Raw genomic sequence first — 19,717 nt, forward strand, 5'->3', positions numbered from 1 at the left:
GATGGGCCAAATAGCTGAAATGGACCTCTACATGGGCCATGTCGATGCCTCGATCCATCCAGGTCTTCGGGTCAGGTCCGCTTGACCCGAAGGGTGATCGAATGGACGGGCTTGAGCTTGAGTGGTATAGTCTGATTAGGCTTGATCCTCGGCTTCGCCTCGAGGGTCTCTCCCGTCGGAGCAGGTCGGAGCCGGACTAACGCGCTAGTGAAAACCACTTCAGCGGCACTCGCAATTTCAGTTCACGGAGGAAATAAAAGTGCTACCCTTACATATGTCTGCCCTGGCGTTGACCCTGATTAAAAACTTTGAATAGGAGGCTTGGAGGCACATCGAGTTGACTAAAAAGTCAAAAGACCTTGAAATCTCTCTCTCTCTCTCTCTCTCTCACACCCCCCCTTCCCAAAAAATAACAAACCGAGTCCTCCGAAATCGCAACTCATACCGAGCTGAATTCGGCCTTAGCCCGAAATTGATTTGATGTGAAGGGACGGCCCAATTGATGCAAAAGCTTGACAATACATGAAACTTCAATTGGTGGCAAGTCCATGTAGATTGAACTAATCATGTATGACCAATATTTGATCATTCACTAACTTATTAACACCTATACACATTGAATTTCACCTTTATTTTGTTGTTATGGCCCGAGAAGTAGTACAACAAGAGAAACCTACGGCCCTTTTTATTCGACATTATCTGTAATATTTAAGTACAAATACGATGACAAGAACGACCTACGGAGAAAGATATCCCCCCGACCATCATCCAGCTTCTCCCTCCCTCCATCAAAGCACAGCACGAACCTTCTCAAAACCTAACACGTCACATTCTTCTTTTTACTCACAAAGAGAAAGGAGAAATGCAAAAAAAGGAAAAGAAGAAAAAGTGCTTCAATAACTCCTCGACTCCTCACTTCTCTCTCTGCATGCAATTGGTCGGTCTCTCTGCTGCGCCACCTTTCGCAGAGAACCGAGGGCCGTCCGATCGCCGCCCAACAACCCCTCCATTCGTCCACCAACCCTCGTGCACGAAGGACAGACGGACAGATAGGAAGAGAGAGAGGGAGAGAGAGTCTAAAATGTTTTTGATCTTCGTTCTTCTTAATATACTTAAATATATAAACACTCTGGCATTGCTTGAAACCTACTGCTTCTTCTGCGAAGAGCTCGCATGCGCGCTTCTCTGCGACTTCTCGGGCCTCTTGTGCGCCTCCGGTTTCGTCCCCTCGGGTTGCCGTACCTTCACTCCTCGTATCAGCTACAATAAAAGAACGCAGTAACATCGGATCAGTCAGAATTCGGTTTGGTCAGCAAGTCCAAGAACGTATGAAACGAAGCACAAACGCAGAAAGAACGCCGTACGTATTTGCCACATTTGACGTCCGAATATATGACTATGAAGTCTCCTTCCTCGAGCCCATTTGCTCTCACGAAATCTCCTGGAAAAAAAATGCCAGAAAACAGAGGAAAAATTCATCGGAGCGCTCTACAAACACTGAACAAATCTTGGAATAACCGTGATTGAGAAAATTTGATTGGATGTGCGACACCACGTTAGCAGCATGTCATATGCATAAGTAAATCAAACAAGCTCACCAGTGTTTTCGAGGAGATACATCCTGCTTTTGTTGTTTGGCCAGAATCTGGAAAAAGAAAAAAAAGGATCAGTAACGAAGCCGTACATGCGTGACCTGTCGCAGTCAAATCCCAAGGGATTGTTGAATCTTAGAGGAGAAAAACTGAAAAAGAGAAAAGAAACCTGTAACGCATGTTCCAGACTTTGGAGGTTCCAATGTCTTCCATGGCTATGGAGATCCCGTCCCTTGCCTCCAGCTCCGGCAGGTGGGTTTCGGCTTCTTTCTGATCAATTTATATCAATATCACGTACAACGTTATTTTCCTCATTAATCACTGGTAAATCAATCATCAGCTAAAAAAAATTGTCACTGATGGTGCCATGTGCAATAACAATTTATTTTTAAAAATAAACACAAGAAGAAGCGTGCGCTTCAATCTCTCAGAAGGGAATCGTTGTGTCTACCTTTGGCAAAACAATCCTGCCTAGATTTCCCACATCGCTCTGTTTCAACACTTTCTGAAGAAGAAACTTCAGATTGTTCTCTGGCTTCCAACCCTAACAAAAAAGGCATAATTTTCTCTTTCATCAACATCTATATTAATTAATCAAGCTAAAATGACCCATCAAAAGATCCACCCCCTCCCCCTCCCCAAAAAAAAAAAGAAAAATAGAGACCCACCTGCCGCCTCTCCGGCGCCACCTGCCGCTGATAATTCTGTTGCTGCATGGCTGGCTGGTCCGCCGGATGAGCCACCTGCACTGGATCCATCGCAAGAAGGGGTGGTGGCACGGCCACCTGACCGGCATGAGCGGGGGACGGCCAATACACCCAGCTTCCTGGGTGGTTATGAGCTTGATGAGCAGCTTCTGGAATGGCGCAGTTCTCCCCCCCAAGCCTTGCATGTTGCTCCGCCGCCACCGCCATGCTCTGGTGGTTGCCCTGCTGGTTGCTCTGCTGGTGGTGGTGGTGGCTGCTCCGGTGGTGGGACAGGAACCGTCGCTGCCTTGCCATCCTCTTCTTCCTCGCCTCTTTCGTTGCCGAGGACCCTAATCTTATCAGCCTCTGGCCATGCCCGTTATAGTACTGAAATGGGTACTGATGATGCTGGTAACCCCTTAAACCTTGCGCCTGCGGTGGTGGGTGAAAATTCTCCGGGTAATCATAGGGCTGTGCGGCCATCGAGAACTGTGACATGGGCCACGACTGCGCCGAGTTGATCATTTGGTATTCGGGCGGAAAAGGGTTTCCACTTAAATGATCAGGAGGAGCTCCATGGGAATACGCTGGATCGCCCATATAACCAGGTGCTGGGCAGTAACCGGGTGGAGGCGGCGGCACTTCCATCATTGGGGTGGGACACGCAACATAAGGCGGCGGCGGCGGGATCCATTGAGGTTGGTGGGGGAAACTTTGGGGGTGGAGGCCGTTAGGTTCTGGCGAAAAGCTCAAGTTAGGGTTAGGGTTTTGGTGGTGGTGGAACGGTTCTTGGTATTGGTAGGGTACTTGAGAGGCTGAGACTGAGGCTGAGACTGAGGCTGCTTCTTTCAAGCGCTTCTTGTGGAGGTGGTTCGTTTGGACCCACTGAAGTATGAGCTTGAGCAGCTGCTTCATAGCTTCTCTTCCACCGCCTAAACGCTTCGCTGCTGTCTCTACTGTGGCCTTCTTGATCTTTATCCTCCTCAAATCATCAGGCGAAATATCATCTTTGTTCTCTGTCAGCCACTCCAACAACACCGCCCCCATCTCGTCCGAGACTGGACCCGTCCGATTCCCGCTGTCTGCCTCAGCTGAGGTTGCTTGTGCTCGCTGATTTTGTTGCTCCGCCAGCTGGGCTTCAGGCTCTTGATTTTGGAACTCCTCCTCCAGCAGGAGTTCGCTCTGAAATAGGGATGCTGGGTCGAAGAAGTCGTTGTTCTCTAGCAAATCCATGTATCCAAAGGTGTCAATCGCATCAATGCATGAGCCGACTGCATCCGTGGAGGCCTGATCCACCGGATTTTCAAGGATGATCTCCATCGATGCTGTGGAGGACAGCGCCCGAGACGGGGCATCCGCTTCTCTTGCATGTTGAAAAATATGGTTGCTGTTGTCGTCACAGTAGTCGCTCCTGCGACTATTCTTCCTATTCTCGATATTTTCTGCGGCGGCGTCCTCGGACCTCAAGACTGCCCAGGAGGCCGCAGAGGATGACGACGAGGCCGAGGAGGAGGATGACGACGAGCATGTCGTTGCCTTGACGGGGGCGCGGGTGGAGGAGGAAGACGAGGATGACGACATGCACGGGAAGTCCGGGAGAGGGAAGTCGGAGTAGAAGACCGAGGCCGCCTCGTTCGCGTTGAGCAAATTCTCCTCTTCCTCTTCTTGCTTGTCCAGCCACATCTCTCTGCCGGGATCGCCGCTGTTCGCGACGACCTGCTCCGCCTCCATTGTGTGCTCGACTTTCGGCGCATCGAAGAGGGCATCGTCGAATCTCCGATCTCCGGCGTAGAATTGCTCGGTTTGCATGATACTCTTTTGTCCCGAACTGAAGCCTATCTCTGCTTCTGTTTCGGTTTTTCTTTTTTTCTTTTCCTCTCTTTTTTTTTCTTTTTTTTCTGTTGGTTCCGCTTCACATATGTCAAAGAGCTGAATCTGAACAAGATGGGAAGAAGAGCAAGAAAATGGTGGAAAGAAGAAGCAGAAGGAGAAGAAAAATGATAATTACGAAGAACAAAGAAACGGAGGAGGTTGTTAGGGTTTGTACAGTGTACGGATAAGGGCAAGTTGAGATAATGTAGTAGATTAAGGAAACAAAGAGAGGCAAGTTGTTTCTGACCATCAGATTCTCAACCCAGACAAGCAACATAAACCATCTGGGTCCATCAACACCCCCAACCCAACCCCGCCCACCCACACAAACTCATATAATAAAATCACTCAATAAAATACAGAACCCACATAGATCATCGAAGAAAGAAAGTGACCCCTCATCACCCCCAACTCTATACTCAAACCCTCCCCCCAAAAAAAAAAAAACAAAATCGAAAAGGCGTTTGCATGATCTGCACAAAATCGCACACGAACCGAAAACGACACCAGCAAATTATCCACAGAAGAGATCGAAACCTTCTCTAACGCAGAAACATACGAAGCTACGGTCTATGTGGTTAGAGTCCCGCTTGCTTAAATACTACACAGAACTCGCTGGAACCATCATACAAGAACTAGAAGGTTCAGTTCAAGTCTCTAACCTCTCTGCTGGCTTAAGATAAGGATCGTCGAGTGGGACTTTTTTCTTCGGGACTCGTAAGTTCAAGATGGCGTTCTTTGACGAGAGAGAAAGAGAGAGAGAGAGAGAGAGAGAGAGAGAGAGAGAGTGGATGGGAAGAGAGAGAAGAAGAAGAAGAAGACAGTTTATGGGGAGAGAGAGGGAGAGAGAGGAGGGAGGCCAAAAGAAAAAAAACAGGAACGAAAAGAACACGAGAGAAGGAAATGGTGCCCGATACTTCCTCGACTCACACTCCGGATTTTGTGCCACTCGCCATACGTTCGTCACTGGATGGTCGGGCAAAGCGGTGCGGTCAGGCCTTTCGAAATGTAAATGCGAAAAAACAAGGGTGACTTGTTCGCCAAATTCATTTTTTGCTCTGAGAACGTGCTCGGTTTTTTTGTTTGGAACTGCGGTTTTGAGGTGCTTCAGGAATCCCGTTCATATTAAGAGAGAGAGAGAGAGACTTCTCTCAACGTTTGTTTCTTTTCTGATCTATCTGGTCAACGAGTAAATTGATAAAAAGCATCGAGTATATTTTTTGAACTTGTATTTTTACCTATGACATGATGAAAAGATCAAGAGCTTTCGTTATTTAATATTTTCTAGTTTATTTCGTGAATTATAGCTCTTTTTTCTTTAAACTCTAGTTGAGTGCACTTACGGGCATTTCTTATTGAGATTCATACAATGGGTTTTGTAAAAGAGTGACTTAAGGGCACTTGTTAAACAATCAATTAAAGACATTTTACAGTTTTCACTTTTCAATGCATTAATTTTACGTGATCGGTGTTGAGAAACGAAATTTCTAATTTGCTCGCCCAATCAATGGTAATTGGGGTTCCTTATTACCTAGGAAAGAGAGCACGCAAAACCAATATAGATCAAAGGGCCTTAATCCATTCACCATAACCAATAATGTTTCATTACTTTCAATGCCAATTGGGCAGTCCTTAGTAAGATCTACACAGTCAATTTTGTAAAAGAATGTACTAAAGGCACTTGTTAAGCAATTAATTAAGGAAACGTTAAAGTTTCCAATGCATCGAATATCCCCGTGTTATGTATAATAGGAATTTTGACATCAAATTGTTATAATAGTTAACAACAACCTCACGAGCATTTAATACATGTAGATTTTATCATTTTACATGGTCTTAAATTTTTCTTTTTCATTCGCTAGCTCAATCGACAGTGATTGGGGTCCCTTTGTACCAAGGAAAGGGGGACACGCAAAGCCATATATAAGTCAAAGGGCCTCAACCAACCTCCATAACCCATAACGTTCCACCACTTTAACGTCAATTTTGTTTCGAGCTCACGTCACACGATTTAATGATAATAACGTTTATATTTATAGTAGTGATTCTCTAAGAGCATGAGATATCAGATATCGTAGACCACTTTTTACGGATCACCAATTGTCATTCATGCCGAGACAACCAAAAAACAAATTTAAAATGAATTCTCAATCCCTCCTAATAAAAAAACTGCTAGAATATTCTCGATTTTGACCTTTAAGTTTGATCACAAAACATATGTACAATTGGGGCGTAATTGAATCTTCCTATAAAATATGGTCTTGTCAATGAGCGTACATGGGACTTTTATTAATCATACCATTAAATGAAATATCTTGTTAATCAACCCATTCACCCATAATATTCCACTGCTTTAATGTCAATTTTCTTACGAGCTCACATCACATGATTTTAATGTTAATAACATTTACATTCATGGTGGTGATTTTCTAAGAGCACGAGAAATCAGATACCGTAGGCCACTTTCCACACAAATCACCAACTTTCATCCATGTCGAGACGACAAAAAAAGAAGAGAATTTAATTAAGTTCTCAATCCCTTCCATAAATTCACCTCCCAGGATGTCCGTGGTTCTAAGTCCGACGTTCAATCAAAACACATAGACTTCATAAGGGTGTAATCAGGTCAGTTATAAGATATGATCTTGTCAACGAACGTACTTCCGACTCTTATTAATCAAATCCATTAAATGAAACATCTTCCTTCCTAACGCATCGATTGCACGTAATACGAGTCAGATGTATTGGAAACGATAAGCTGTCTCTAAATGAGGTGGTTAAAAAGCGGACTGGTGGGTTATCATTGAATACACACATAACTGCAGAAGCTGTGTAAATTAATTATCCTCCGAGATAAGTTCTTACATTTTCCTCACCACCCGTGAGCGAATTTCCACGTAAAAAATAGAGGTGGACCGACTCGCTCCAATCGGGAGGATTAGCACGACATTAACTCAGCCTGGTTTGGTCTCCGCCGGGGGGTGTTTTTGTCCGGATTCGTGGGATTAAGCGGCGGGAGACGACCGTTTTGCTGCCACGACGCCTACGTGTCGAGCAGAATCTGACGTCTGCCCACCCTCCCTTTCTTCGAATCCGCCAATGAACGCGCTTTGGGGGGTTTTTAGCTTTCGCTCCCTTACTGCTGCTGCTGCGAAACTACCCGCTGTCGTGTACCGCCGTGGGCAGTTTCGATCGCCTCACCCCCGGGAGGAGGAGTAGGGTAGGACGGCCCCCAAAAAAGACGACTTCCCCCGAATGGCGCCACGTTTCGCCGCTTGGTGTGGCCAGCGGACCGACTGCTGCGAGTGGTGGCACGTGATGGTCGCGGTTTTTTTTTTTAAAAAAAAAAATTCATATTATCGACCTGTCGGGATGGGACGACGTGTCCTAGTTTTTGGTTTCGATAACGCGAATGACTGATTCGCGTTGATCGATGTCGATATATATGATTTGAGCGTGACGCGTCGTAATTCGATCTTCTATATGTAACCGGTGCTTTTCGTTACTTCCGATTAGTGGTGAGTATTTCCCGATTCAATTCGATCCCACTTTAGAATTGGAAATTGACCAACTAATTTAGTCTGATCCCTAAGAGGTCCAATAGAATCGATTGAGTTTAATGGAGAGAATACCTTGAACTTGAAGACTTAAGAAAAAAAAAATGGAAAGACTAAAAGATAGAGTAGACATGAGCGTTTTGAGTGAAAGAGAAAGACCGAAAGAGGAGAAGAGATGTGTGTGAGACATTTAAAAAGAAAAATAAAAAAGTAATTGGTCTAGACGATCCGATTCTCTCCTTGAAACCAAAAACTAAACCGTCCGGACACTAATTCTACTTTTATGAACCATGAATTGAATTGGTAATTTTGAGAATTGGATCCAATTGACTAGTTCAGTTCAGTCCATGCGGTTTACGATTTAGTCAATTTATCTTATTCACTCCTACCTCCAACGATGATTGTGTTCTTTAAATGGGTATCCTTGATATTTCCTATTCGAGATACTTACACGAACAAGGTCCTTTCGAGTAGACTAAGTAAATTGAAAATTTCATAAAAAATGCAAAATTCTATCGTGATGTCCAAGACGTGTAGATCTCCTAGTCACATCTCCTCACCTTGTCAACAATAATATAAAATTTCCTAACTAAGTTCGTGAATTTAACATTGTGTGCAATGCATTAGAGACCTAACAATCACTCGTTAACTGATGACATCTATAAAAATATTTCCTGCTGTCCCTCATTCTCGCACAAAGCTTTTGGTAAAAGGATGGTAAGAGAGAGCAAGACAATGAAATTAGGTTATACCTTTTGCAATTCATCTAAAGATTTAATTGCGCAACATCACGAAACACGATATTTCAAATTGAGACTTCTAACTTTTCAACGTCATGCCATTCTAAGAATGCCCGACCTAAATAAAGTCGAGTAAAGACGATATTCTAAGTCATGAAATCTTGCAATTTGTTAATTAACACAATTTATTAAAGTCGTGGCCTTGTGTCTCCCGACACAAGGCAATACATCCATCGCCAATTTCTCTAGCACCACGATTATATCCGTTAATCGTCCTAGCTCTCTCCCTATAGATATCTCATTATTTCGTTTTCATTCGATGCATATCTAGACTTCAAGACTTTTTTTTTGAACTGACACCGAGAACTCTCCATAATCGACGACCAGATGTTCTGCTCCATCTCACGTGTTTCGACACTCCTTTTTGGTCACCTGACATTCGAGTCTACGAAAATCATCACCTCCTTCTCCCACGCTCTGGTCCGAGCAGACAACCGACGGGCTTTGCCTATGTATCGTGCATTGAAGAGACCTTCAGCCAATTGGGTATCGAAAGCGAATCATGTTTCGTCCTTCTTATTGCTCTGCTGTCTTTTCCTTTTTCTGATTTTCCTTGGCTTTTGCGAAACCTCTCTATTGTCATTTTCGTCCTAGGAAAAGAACGCTGTTCGATTGGATTTCACAAGTCTACCTTCATCGGAAGATGAAAGATGCTTGGAATTTTGTTGTTGGGCTTCGACCCAAAGGAGAATTTTGCATTGGGATGCTGAGGGGGAAGTGTCCTTTCTGGTTCTTACGGGGGCAGGCCCATGCGTAAACATCTACTTTCCTTACCCGCCATTCTCTCGCCATTACAGAAAGGGACTGTATCTCGAATGGTAGAAGCCATATAATTCTGTAGAACTAAAGAGCTAAACGACTAGCTTTTTCATTCGGCAAGTACATGTTATGGCTTCGTTTTCCTGTTCCACCCTGTGAAGTTTATGGATTTATGGATTTATGGAGGGCCTCTTTGTTAACATTATATTCCAATCAGTCTCTTCGTTAGCACTTAAAATAATAAGTAAAATGCACCTTTTGCATTCCCGTGAAAATTATAATTATAATGTTCGAATTTTCAGAAAATCATGAAAAATTATATGCGAGTATCATGAGAATTTTAGGAATTTTGAATGTGATAAAAGTCATACATGTGAACTGCAAAATTTAACTTAACGAACTAGTAAAAGGCAATTGGTGATCGACCATCTCTCTCTGTCTCTCTGCGTGCCCGTGCGTTGTCAAGTGGCCTTTGCAGAAGCCCCGACACCATCGCCCCCTCCAGCCACCTTTTGCCTCTAGCCGCCCGCTTTGGAGAATCAAGCCCAACGAGGATCTCTCTCTCTCTGCCCGAGACATTAAAGACAAGATCTGGTCGTCTCCCTTTTCGAACAGACTACGTTTGGCCAGCTCCTTTTGTTGACAGATGAGACGGATGTGGTCGGAGGGGGAGAGAGAGAGAGAAGAGGAGCGACGACATGGGAACTGGGAAGAAGGGGATGAAGGTAGCTGTGGACGCTCCGAAAACGTGGGGATGGTGGCCTCGCTGGTGACCGGCAGTTTCTGCAATGTCTGAGCAGCATACAACACGAGAGAGAAGAGAAAGATGGAGAGCGGGGGTGGTATTCTCCACTAGGGTTGGTTGCTTTCAGGAGTAAATGGTCATACATATGAATGAACATGTCGATTTCTTAATCGAGGATTTCTGAAAATCTGAGTAAGCATAGGATCACGCAACTATGCGAGCAATGTTCTTAGGGACAAGCTAGGAATAAGTCATTTCATTGCTTTGAATTAAAACCTCATCATCAGGAAACTTTTCCTTCTTCTTGTTGAAAGAGTTTGCAGTTTTCTTGTGCATGCAAAACTTCATGAGGGTGTAAATTACTTCATTCTAGGATAAATTATATTGGTGTGAATTCAATCAAATCACTACATTTTAGTTGTTCAAACACTAAATGCACTAACTATTTCTGTGCTTATTTTTGTTTTCAAAACTGTTGTGCATTTGTGGTATCTCCTACACAAAATGTCATACTTCACGAATACTTCAAAAATTTCAGTGAAATCCTTAGGGTGTAGAAGTGCCCCGGGGATGGTCATGTCACACGACTCTATCACTTAGCTCTTATCAGCAGATTGAAGAGTGTTGTGTACTCTAGTTTTAAGTCTTGGCTAGAGATGATGTTGCATCTAGTTGATACCACGTTAAGGCTGTGAAATCTTGGTAAGACACCACGGAGTACTTTAGTTCTGAAAAATTAAGTCAAAAAGTGGTCATGGCACAATGCATCATTTACAAAAAGAAAAATTAGCATGTGTATACAGAAGTCTTAAATGTTGTAAGAAAGTGCAATTGAGTTTTCGTACTTTCACAATGTATAGTCAAAGTCCAAAAACTCATTCAAAAACTAAAATCAAGTAATTTTGTGATGTCTATTTATCTCAAATAATGGAAAAAAAAAACTGCATGAGTGAGTGAAGAAAGACGTGATATATTTTTCCATTACTCTTGTGGTTGCGAATGGATTAGATGGTCTTTTAACCTGATATATTTGTCTGTTTGTCTCTCACTTATGAGAAATTACACTGTTTTATAGTGCAAAAGTTTGTGGATAGATGGGATAACACCCGAGGAACTAATTATTGCATAGTGTCGATGTATATTCTTCAAGGAGTAAAGTATTAAATTATGTCTCGAGTTTGAATCCTTATACGAAACTCGATATAAAAATTAGAATTCTTGACTGAATTGTCCAACCAATATAAGGATTGTTAATTTGCTTTACCTATTCCCTTGGGACGGCGACAATTCCGTAACTATTCAAGTTTGACCAAGAACGAGCCCTGGGCTTCTCCGATAGCCGAAGAGGAAAAGTGAAGGACTTCAATTTTGGACGTACAGAAAGGGGCTTAAATATGCAATGCACATATTTGAACATTTGTCTGTCAGTAAGTTTTCGCCAGAGGAAGAGGACGCGGGTAATTACTTTTCTGCTGTAGACGGCCGAAGACCCGAAAAGGAGCGTACGAAGGCCTGTGTTCACCGCGGTTTTGTACTTTGAGTTTTACATTGAATTGATTTGTTTATATGTAAATACTTGAAATTTGAATGTAATACATACAACACTTCAACCTATGAGCAATTGTAATTTCAATTTTCTGATTATCAGTGAATTATTTTTTACTGTTGACTCTCATCGTGGAGTAAATACCATCATTTGGATTGGATTATGTGAATCTTTGGTGCATTTTATCGTTTGTTGTTTATTTCTTCCAGCGTTAATTTTACAACAAATTCATCCCCACCAACCCAGTTGCGGAAACACCGCCTAGATCAGTTCTTTTTATAGGCAAAATAGTTTCGCTTTCCTCTGTCAGTTCTCACTCCCCTCACATGTACCAAATGCGCAGTAGCTCTCACTCCCCTCACATGTACCAACTGGCGGATGAGATGTGTTCTCAAGCATCAAATGCTGCAAATGCTCTGTTACAGTTCCTGACATTGATCTCACTGGCGCACCAATGGCCACAAAACTACTCTCTCTCTCTCTCTTTCTCTCTCTCTCTCTCTCTCTCTCTCTCTCTCTCTCTCTCTCCATCCTCTACTCACCACTTGGTCTTGCTTTGTCTGTTTGATAACTCATTTGATTAACTCCAAGCGGCAAAGAGCCAGTTTTGAACGTCAAACCGTGCGCTCAAACCATCAAACTTACAATGCTTTTGCATTTGTAAGTTCCTGGGTTTTTTAGTTCAGTGAGTCTGTGACCCAAGTACTCTCTCAGTTAGTACAGACACCAGAACCCCGAGTTCCGCATTTAATCCCCCATTTACTGCCGGCAACTGTCTCCCACCGCTCCATATGCCTTTAAAAGGACGAACCCAGTCTCGCTCCATATCGCAGAAGCCCTTGTAGCAAGAAGCTGAAGTGTGTATTGTGAGAGAGAGAGAGAGAGAGAGAGAGAGAGAGAGAGAGTATGGCAAGGCACTGTGTTGTGTTGGTTCTTGCTCTCGTAGTAGTCCAAGCTACAGCTAGAAATGTGCCCAGCGATGCCGGCCTAAATGACCAGAAGAACTTCCTCGCGTACGGTGGAGTTGGTGGTTATGCTGGAACCGGTGGTGCTGGAGTCGGCAGTGGAGTTCCGGTGTTTGGTGGAGTCGGAGGGATCGGAGGGATCACGGGGCCAGGCGGTGGAATTGGGATTGGAGGCGGTATAGGAGGTGGTGTTGGCGGTTTGGGCGGTGCTGTGGGTGGCGGCATCGGGGGATTGGGTGGTGGAGTCGGCAGCGGGGTCGGAGGTGGCTATGGAGGGGGCATTGGTGGTGGCTCCGGCGTATATCCTTAAGCTTATTGTGATGTTTTCCATGAAACCCTAGAGTGTGCAAAAATCATGCAGGAGACTCATTTCCCAGTGTCTTTGTTCGTGTATCATTACGTAGTATGCGTGCGAATGTGTTTGTGTCGTGTCCATTGACTTGTTCTCATGTCCTGCCTTCTTCAGATTGTACTTCTTGTTCTCTCGTTTCATCGTGGAGTCTTCCATACGCAAATGTACCATGCACTCGCCTAGCATGTGTTTCATGATGTTATCAGCAACGTATTTTCTTTATTCTTGCCTATTTCACTCACTTGCTTTGTTCTGTGTTTTCATTGGCCTACGACGGACACAAGATTTTTCGTCGAGTATGTGATTTGAAGGGGCGGGGCGAAATTATAATTTGTACCTCAGTAAAGATATATTGCACGCAAGAAGTTAACCAAATAAAGTTCCTAATAGGGTCGTTCATTAAGAATTTAATACAAATTGCGTGCTCATGCAATTCCTCAGGTAGGGTTCCATATATATATAGGGACGTCCTTTGAGCTAAAAGTGGTCCATCATGTATGTGAGGGAATTAAAAGTTAAGTCAAAGATTGATAGCAATGAAAAGGAGACGTATATACCCATTATAAGGGAAAGAGTAATGCCTATCTGCTTCTCAAATTCCCTCCATGTTAATCATAATGCATTTCCACTTTTTCCGGATACATTCATCAAAACCCTAATGGTCCACTCGAGTCCCTTTCTTCAAATATTATTGATTATAAGTTTCTCCCATGGCGACAAAAAAGGAAAATGAAAAAAGAGGTGAAGATGATGGAGTGAAAAACATGACAAGAGTGATGGATAAGTTTTTATATCCTTCAGATCTCATAAACCGATGATATCTCCGAGGCGAGGATGAGATATCTAAACTGAAAATCGAAAATCCATCCAAGAGAAACAAATTAAAATTCTTATTCTACTAAGAGTTGAACTCCATATGTATGTATCTCGAATATTTACTCTATGCAAAGCAAATCTACATCAACCATCGAGATCTTAATGTTTTTTTTCGAGTGACTTTCGCTTCATCTGAGTACCTGAGTACTAAAAAGACTAAGTATACTTGAGTACTAAGAAGACTAAGTGTAGCTGAGATGCTCTTCAAGACATAACATGATGTCGAATATACCACATATCTATGCAATTTACAATTGTCACGGAGAAACCGACGAAAATTGTCCAACAAATCTTAAATCTATTATACTTTTGTCAATCTAGTCATAAACCTTGCAATTTTGTTAATTCAGTTCTAAACCTTTTTATTTCTTGCTAATTAAGTTTATTCGGTCAATTTTAATAAAAAATTACTAACATGGCTGGCCAACACTAACGTGATGCTTTTAAATTATTTTTTAATAATTTTTTTTTGATTTTTTTTGGGTTTGGGGTTAGGGTTGACGAGGATTGCCAGTTGACCCTTGCCCACCACAATCGAGGGCTAGCGCCTCTCGCTAGCCATAGGCAAGGGCTGGCCGACCCTCACTAGACCTAGGTAAGGGCCACCACACCCTTGCCGGCAAAATCGAGGGCTCATGAGCCCTTGCCTAGAATTAGTGACGGTCGCTATGCCCTTGCCGAATTTGGCTAGGGGAGGGTAGCGACCTCGCTTGGGGCCCTCACCTGGGGTCGGTAAGCCCTCAGCTGGCTAGATTCGGCAAGGCCATTGCGAACCTTGCTGATTTTAGGTGAGGGCTCATGAGCCCTTGCTTTCATCAGTGAGGGCGTTGCAGCCCTCGACTAAGGCCATCGAGGGTCAGCCGGCCCTTGCTTGTGGTTGGCTTGGCCCTCAATTATGGTCGGCGAGGGTCGGCCGATAACTCTTGTCGTCCCTAACCTCGAATCCAAAAAAATAAAAAATAAAAATGCAAACAAATTAATAAAATGTTATCAAAAAGTGTGACATTAGCGCCAACTAGCCACCCCAATAATTTCCAGTCAAAATTTATCGGATGGACTCAATTGGCAAGAAGTAAAAATATTTAGGATTAAATTGATAAAATTGAAAAGTTTAGGACTGAATTGATAAAAATGCAATAGGTTTAAAACTTTCTGGACAATTTTCCCGGAGAAATCGAAGGGGTATATGTTCTAGGCAATATTTTCTTTTTCTTTTTTTTTGAGCTAACCTTCTAAATTGGTGGATTACAAACATGAATATCACCCATATGTGCAGTGGTTTGAGTTTGAGTAGGGTAGGGCCACACCACAAATACCTTGCCTGTGAGCGGCGACATCACTCGATTGTCTATTAAGCTATCGAGTGATTGACAAGATTGCTTAAACATGTAAAGCCAAAACGCAAAATGCTAAAAGAAATCAAAATGCTTACTAAAATATGTCAAGCTATCAAGTTATTGACAAGATCACTCGATTTTTGCATGCGCCCCAGTGATTCAAATATCAAATGAGACTTTGTAGTGCTATTTAGTAAGCGAAGTGTAGTTAGAGATCTTAATAACATCTCTCAATAAACAAATATGAGGAGCTTATAATTGAGCAGTGTTGTCGATAGGTGCCTAATCATGTCTAATAAAGAAAAATTTTCAATTTAAATATACCAATCATTACTCACACGATAAGAACAGTGTTTTGGAATTGACAAAGCGTCGAATATGGAAATGTTGGACCCTAGAATTCTCTCTTTTAAGTAGGGAGTGACATAAAGAGGTGTCCTTTTTTGGGTGAAATGAATCAACCAAAAGTTCGAAGCTACCGATGGTGCAAAACACCAACCAAAGGGGGAGGGCACACTTTCTCGTGTGGTTGCATCCGAGTTAGCTGGGGGAATTGACGTGCATGGAATGGAAGTAAATGAGGAGAAGAGGCTTTACGTGACCGAGGGCGACCCACCGTTCATTAATGCATGTAGGTTGTGTAATGAACGCACTAGGAGTCTAGTGTGCAAGGCCAATTTACTCCCAAGTGTCAGGTCCTATTGAACAACAGTTCATCAACCTCGTGTTAGCTAATATAAGGAAAAATTATAAAAAAAAGTTTTAAATTTATTGCATTTGTAATAATTCAGCCATAAATTTTTTAATTTGGCTAATTGAGTCGTAAACCTTTTAACGATTTGCTAATACAGTACATTCAATCAATTTTGGCTGGAAATCACTGATATGAACTCCGGTTGTGCGCCATTCTACGTGGTACAACTGACGCTGACATAGATTTTTTTTGCAATTTCTTTACAAAACTTAATTTAAACTTGCGAGCCACAATGAAAAAGGAAAAAATATTATAAAAAATCATTTTTTTTCTAAATGATTGAAAAAATTATTTGCGTCAGCAATTATTGGTCAAATTTGGCTGGAATGACTATATTGGCAAATTGTTAAAATGTTTAAGTTTAAATTGGCCAAATTGAAATGTTTGGAATTGAAGTGGCGTTCGTACAATAATTATCCGTACTTGACATGCCCTATCTTTCAAGTTTCCTTGGTGGTCCTGAAATTACAAGGACATGATTCAGGGGGATGGTGATCATAGGAATCTCGAAGGGTTTTGCACCTAAGTAAAGAGTTATTCTTTCAAATCGAACATGGGTTAATTTGTCTTTAATCTAAGTGGGAAGTTGGATTCAGCTTGAGCAGCAAAAGCTGGGGAAATATGTAATACTCTTGTTCCTGCCTTGCATAAGATATATTTGAGACGGGAGTTAATAATTAAGAGTGGTGATACCTAGGGGCGCGATTTTTCTTTATAGATCAACTTATCATCCGCATAAATTTTTAAGTTTTAAAATTTTGTATGATAGTAAATCACAATTTGGCAGGAGTTATTCAGCTCTTGTCCAGACGCGACCTAAAATATTTATCCTCCTGTGTAGATGGTCTGTTCTCAATTAGAAGTTGGAGATAAGGGCCACCATAACTGCAGCCTCGGAGCGAGGTCACGATACCATAGGTGGCCTCAAATTGATGTCCCTGCAGACATTGCTATCTCGACTAGGTCAACAACTACAAAGAGGTTGTGACGCTGCGAGCAACCTAAAATCGAGGTATTTTCAACATAGCAACATGTCATGTGAGAGCAATGTCGACAATGGACCGTCAGCGGTTGATGGGTGTTGACACTCAAAGTTGCAGTCTCTATTATGTACTGGTCCGAGAGATATTGACATTCAAAATCATCCTCGCTGTTACGTGCTGAATCCAGCCCATATCAATCATAGAGATGAAGGATGGCCAAGGTTTTCAAGAGCCCTTGGATTGGATATCGGCTGGCCTACAAGTGGAGATGTGTGATTTGATGATAAAGTAGTTGGTTGCCCTATGTCTAGGCTAAGAGATACTACTGAAGACGTAAAATTCAGATAGAATTGGCATTCAGATTTAAGAGGGAACAGTTGGTGCTCAAAAGGGCATGCAAAATCAAATGGATGGTTATTACTTGCTGGACAAGTCATGCGAGTATTGTCGACAAATCACGAGACAAGATGTGGATTAAGCAGTTAGGCAAAGAATGTGGGATAAATTAGGAGCGACTTTCAAGGAGGGATCAATTGACCAATGACTACCAGATTGTCTTATAAATACCATAGAAAATCCAACGAAGAGTCCCTTGAACAATGCATCAAAATCCTTCATCTTATGCTTTAGTTATCTTAGCCTAGCCTACTTTAGCTATAGTTTCGGATTCCCGTTGTTGATTCAATGATGATGAGTGTTTATATTGTATGTAGTGCTGTTGATTAAATTCCAATGCTATCTTACTATTCAGCGTCATCGATTAGATTTCGACGTTGTGTTTTCATATCCATTTAGGAGCAACACTTACCAGGTGTTGTTTCCATTTTCTAGTGTCGTTGATTAGATTTTGACGTTGTGTCCTTGAAGCACTTACCCAATGTTGATTCTAGGGTGCATTCGGTAGCATTTCCCTTTTGGGAAACAATTTTTTTCAAAAATAGTCTATTTCTATTTCTATTACTTAGAACAATTTTTGAGTAAAAAAACATGTTTGGTAACTCTATAAAATTTCTATTCTTAAAAAAAAAAGGAATGCTTTTGGTACGGTCCACAAATATTTTTGTAACGTAATTTTGTAAATTTTTTAAAGATTTTTTTCTTTTTTTCTTTTCTTCTTCCTCATTGTTAGCCATCAACGGGTGCTAAATGGCAGGCAGTGGCGGCTGGTAGTGGCGGCAAGCGGTGACCGCCGAGGAAGAAGAAGAAAAGAAAAATTGACTTATTTCTAGAAATTATTTATGAGAACAAAAAGTTATTTTTCTGTTTTTTGTTTTTTTTCCAAGTTTATTTCTCAGCCAATAGAGAATAGAAAAATTAATTGACATTATCAAACGATTTTTTTTTGTCTTATTTCGTGGAGCAAAAGAAAAAAAATAAAAGAAGTAAAATGTTGCCATGTGCACACCTGTCGTTCGGTATCGTCGATTAGGTCCCGATATCATGTCCTCAAACCCATCTAGGAGTAGTGCTTTCCCGGTATTATTTCCATCATCTAGCATTGTCGAATAAGTTTTGACGTTGTATAAACCACTTGATCTTAGTGGGCTTTCATTAGTGTATTGAAGTGTGTTTGAATTAAGCCTTTGATTAAATTTTGACGCTTGTTATCATTGATTCCAAGCTTATATTGAACGATTCCATTAGATTTGAGACTATATAATATATATCTCTATTATCATTTGACCCTCTCTATCTAATACTAGCACAAAATCTAAGTCCCATTAGATATAAACCAAAAAACATTTGATGAAAGATATTTCATTGCGGGATTTGAAACCGACAAAAACATGGAGTTGAGGCGACAGTGGTAGGGTAAGGGCTTAGGCGATGGCGTCGAGTGATGAAGGCTGGGGCTATGACAGTTGAGCTAGGGGCTTAGGATTTGGGTTTTAGGAGTTTGGATTTGTGTGGCAGTTGGTGTGAGAAAATTCTCAAATGTTTTTTGGAAAAGAAATAGTAGTCTTATGAAGAGTCTTGTTAATAAGTATTTTTAGAGCATTAGTTAGAGATAATTAATGAGAAATATTTTGTTTTGTATGCATTGATTGATAGGCTTACGGAAAAAGTCAATGCATTGAAAATTATAATTTTTACTTATTTGATTGCTCGACAAGTGCCCCAGGCACGTTTTTACAAAATCCAATGGTAAATAAATACACAAGTTGGCTAAAGCGAGGGCACAAACTTGCATTTTTTAAAGTAAAAAGGGGTTATTGATAATTGATGAAAACTCAAGTATTTTTTTTTTGTCGACCTTTCTTCAAAATTTCACTCTGCAACAATATCTATTATAATCCTTACCAAAAAAAAAAAAATCTATTATAATGTCCTGCTTCAAAAGGTGACTCATGTCAAAAGGTGACTCATGTGGAAAATATATTGATGACATCATTTTTATACATACTATGTCTGGCAGATAGGTGGATTAGGTTTGGTCATAATTGGTCCGACTCAAATTGACTCATTTAACTCATTTTGACATATTTATTTGCAATGCAAATTTCTCAACTCATAATCGACTTGTCTTGAGATTTATTTTTAGCATTTTCTCTCTTTATGTTATTGCCTTTTAAGAATGGATGGTTCCATGGATCACAAGTTGTCGAGTTAGTGAGGAAGCTCCGAATTGAATTATAGACGAGGTGTGAAGGTGGCGGTGAAAGTTTGGCTCGGGCCATCCACAAATCATAAATGGATTTGAGTTGCGATTTTGGTTAAATATAAACATATCCTGTAGCATCCACAAAGCTTTTGAGTCACAGCACAGCCATCAACCTTGTGAAATAAAAGGGAAGTAAGAGAATCATAACTAAGATGGTGTCATATGGAACAAGGAACCACATATATGAATAGGAGATTGAAGCAAGTCAGCATTCAAGTTGGACATGGCAAT

General features: G+C 41.6%; 2 protein-coding genes across 2 annotated transcripts; one reads left to right on the plus strand and one right to left on the minus strand.

The window, feature by feature from the left end:
• Positions 1-1,146: 1,146 nt before the first annotated feature.
• LOC104416319 (B3 domain-containing transcription factor ABI3) lies at positions 1,147-4,087 on the minus strand. Its single transcript, XM_039299593.1, has 6 exons — positions 2,261-4,087; positions 2,044-2,136; positions 1,762-1,862; positions 1,599-1,645; positions 1,365-1,441; positions 1,147-1,260 (listed from the first exon to the last, which is right to left on the minus strand). Exons 1-6 carry the CDS (start codon positions 4,085-4,087, stop codon positions 1,147-1,149), a joined length of 2,259 nt encoding a protein of 752 aa, XP_039155527.1.
• Positions 4,088-12,373: 8,286 nt separating this feature from the next.
• LOC104429929 (glycine-rich protein 23-like) lies at positions 12,374-13,114 on the plus strand. The gene has a single exon (XM_010042726.3). The coding sequence runs from the start codon at positions 12,464-12,466 to the stop codon at positions 12,830-12,832; it is 369 nt and encodes a 122-aa protein (XP_010041028.2). The 5' UTR covers positions 12,374-12,463; the 3' UTR covers positions 12,833-13,114.
• Positions 13,115-19,717: the final 6,603 nt, after the last annotated feature.

This window comes from Eucalyptus grandis, chromosome 8, assembly GCF_016545825.1.
Source record: "Eucalyptus grandis isolate ANBG69807.140 chromosome 8, ASM1654582v1, whole genome shotgun sequence".
Classification (NCBI taxonomy): domain Eukaryota; kingdom Viridiplantae; phylum Streptophyta; class Magnoliopsida; order Myrtales; family Myrtaceae; genus Eucalyptus; species Eucalyptus grandis.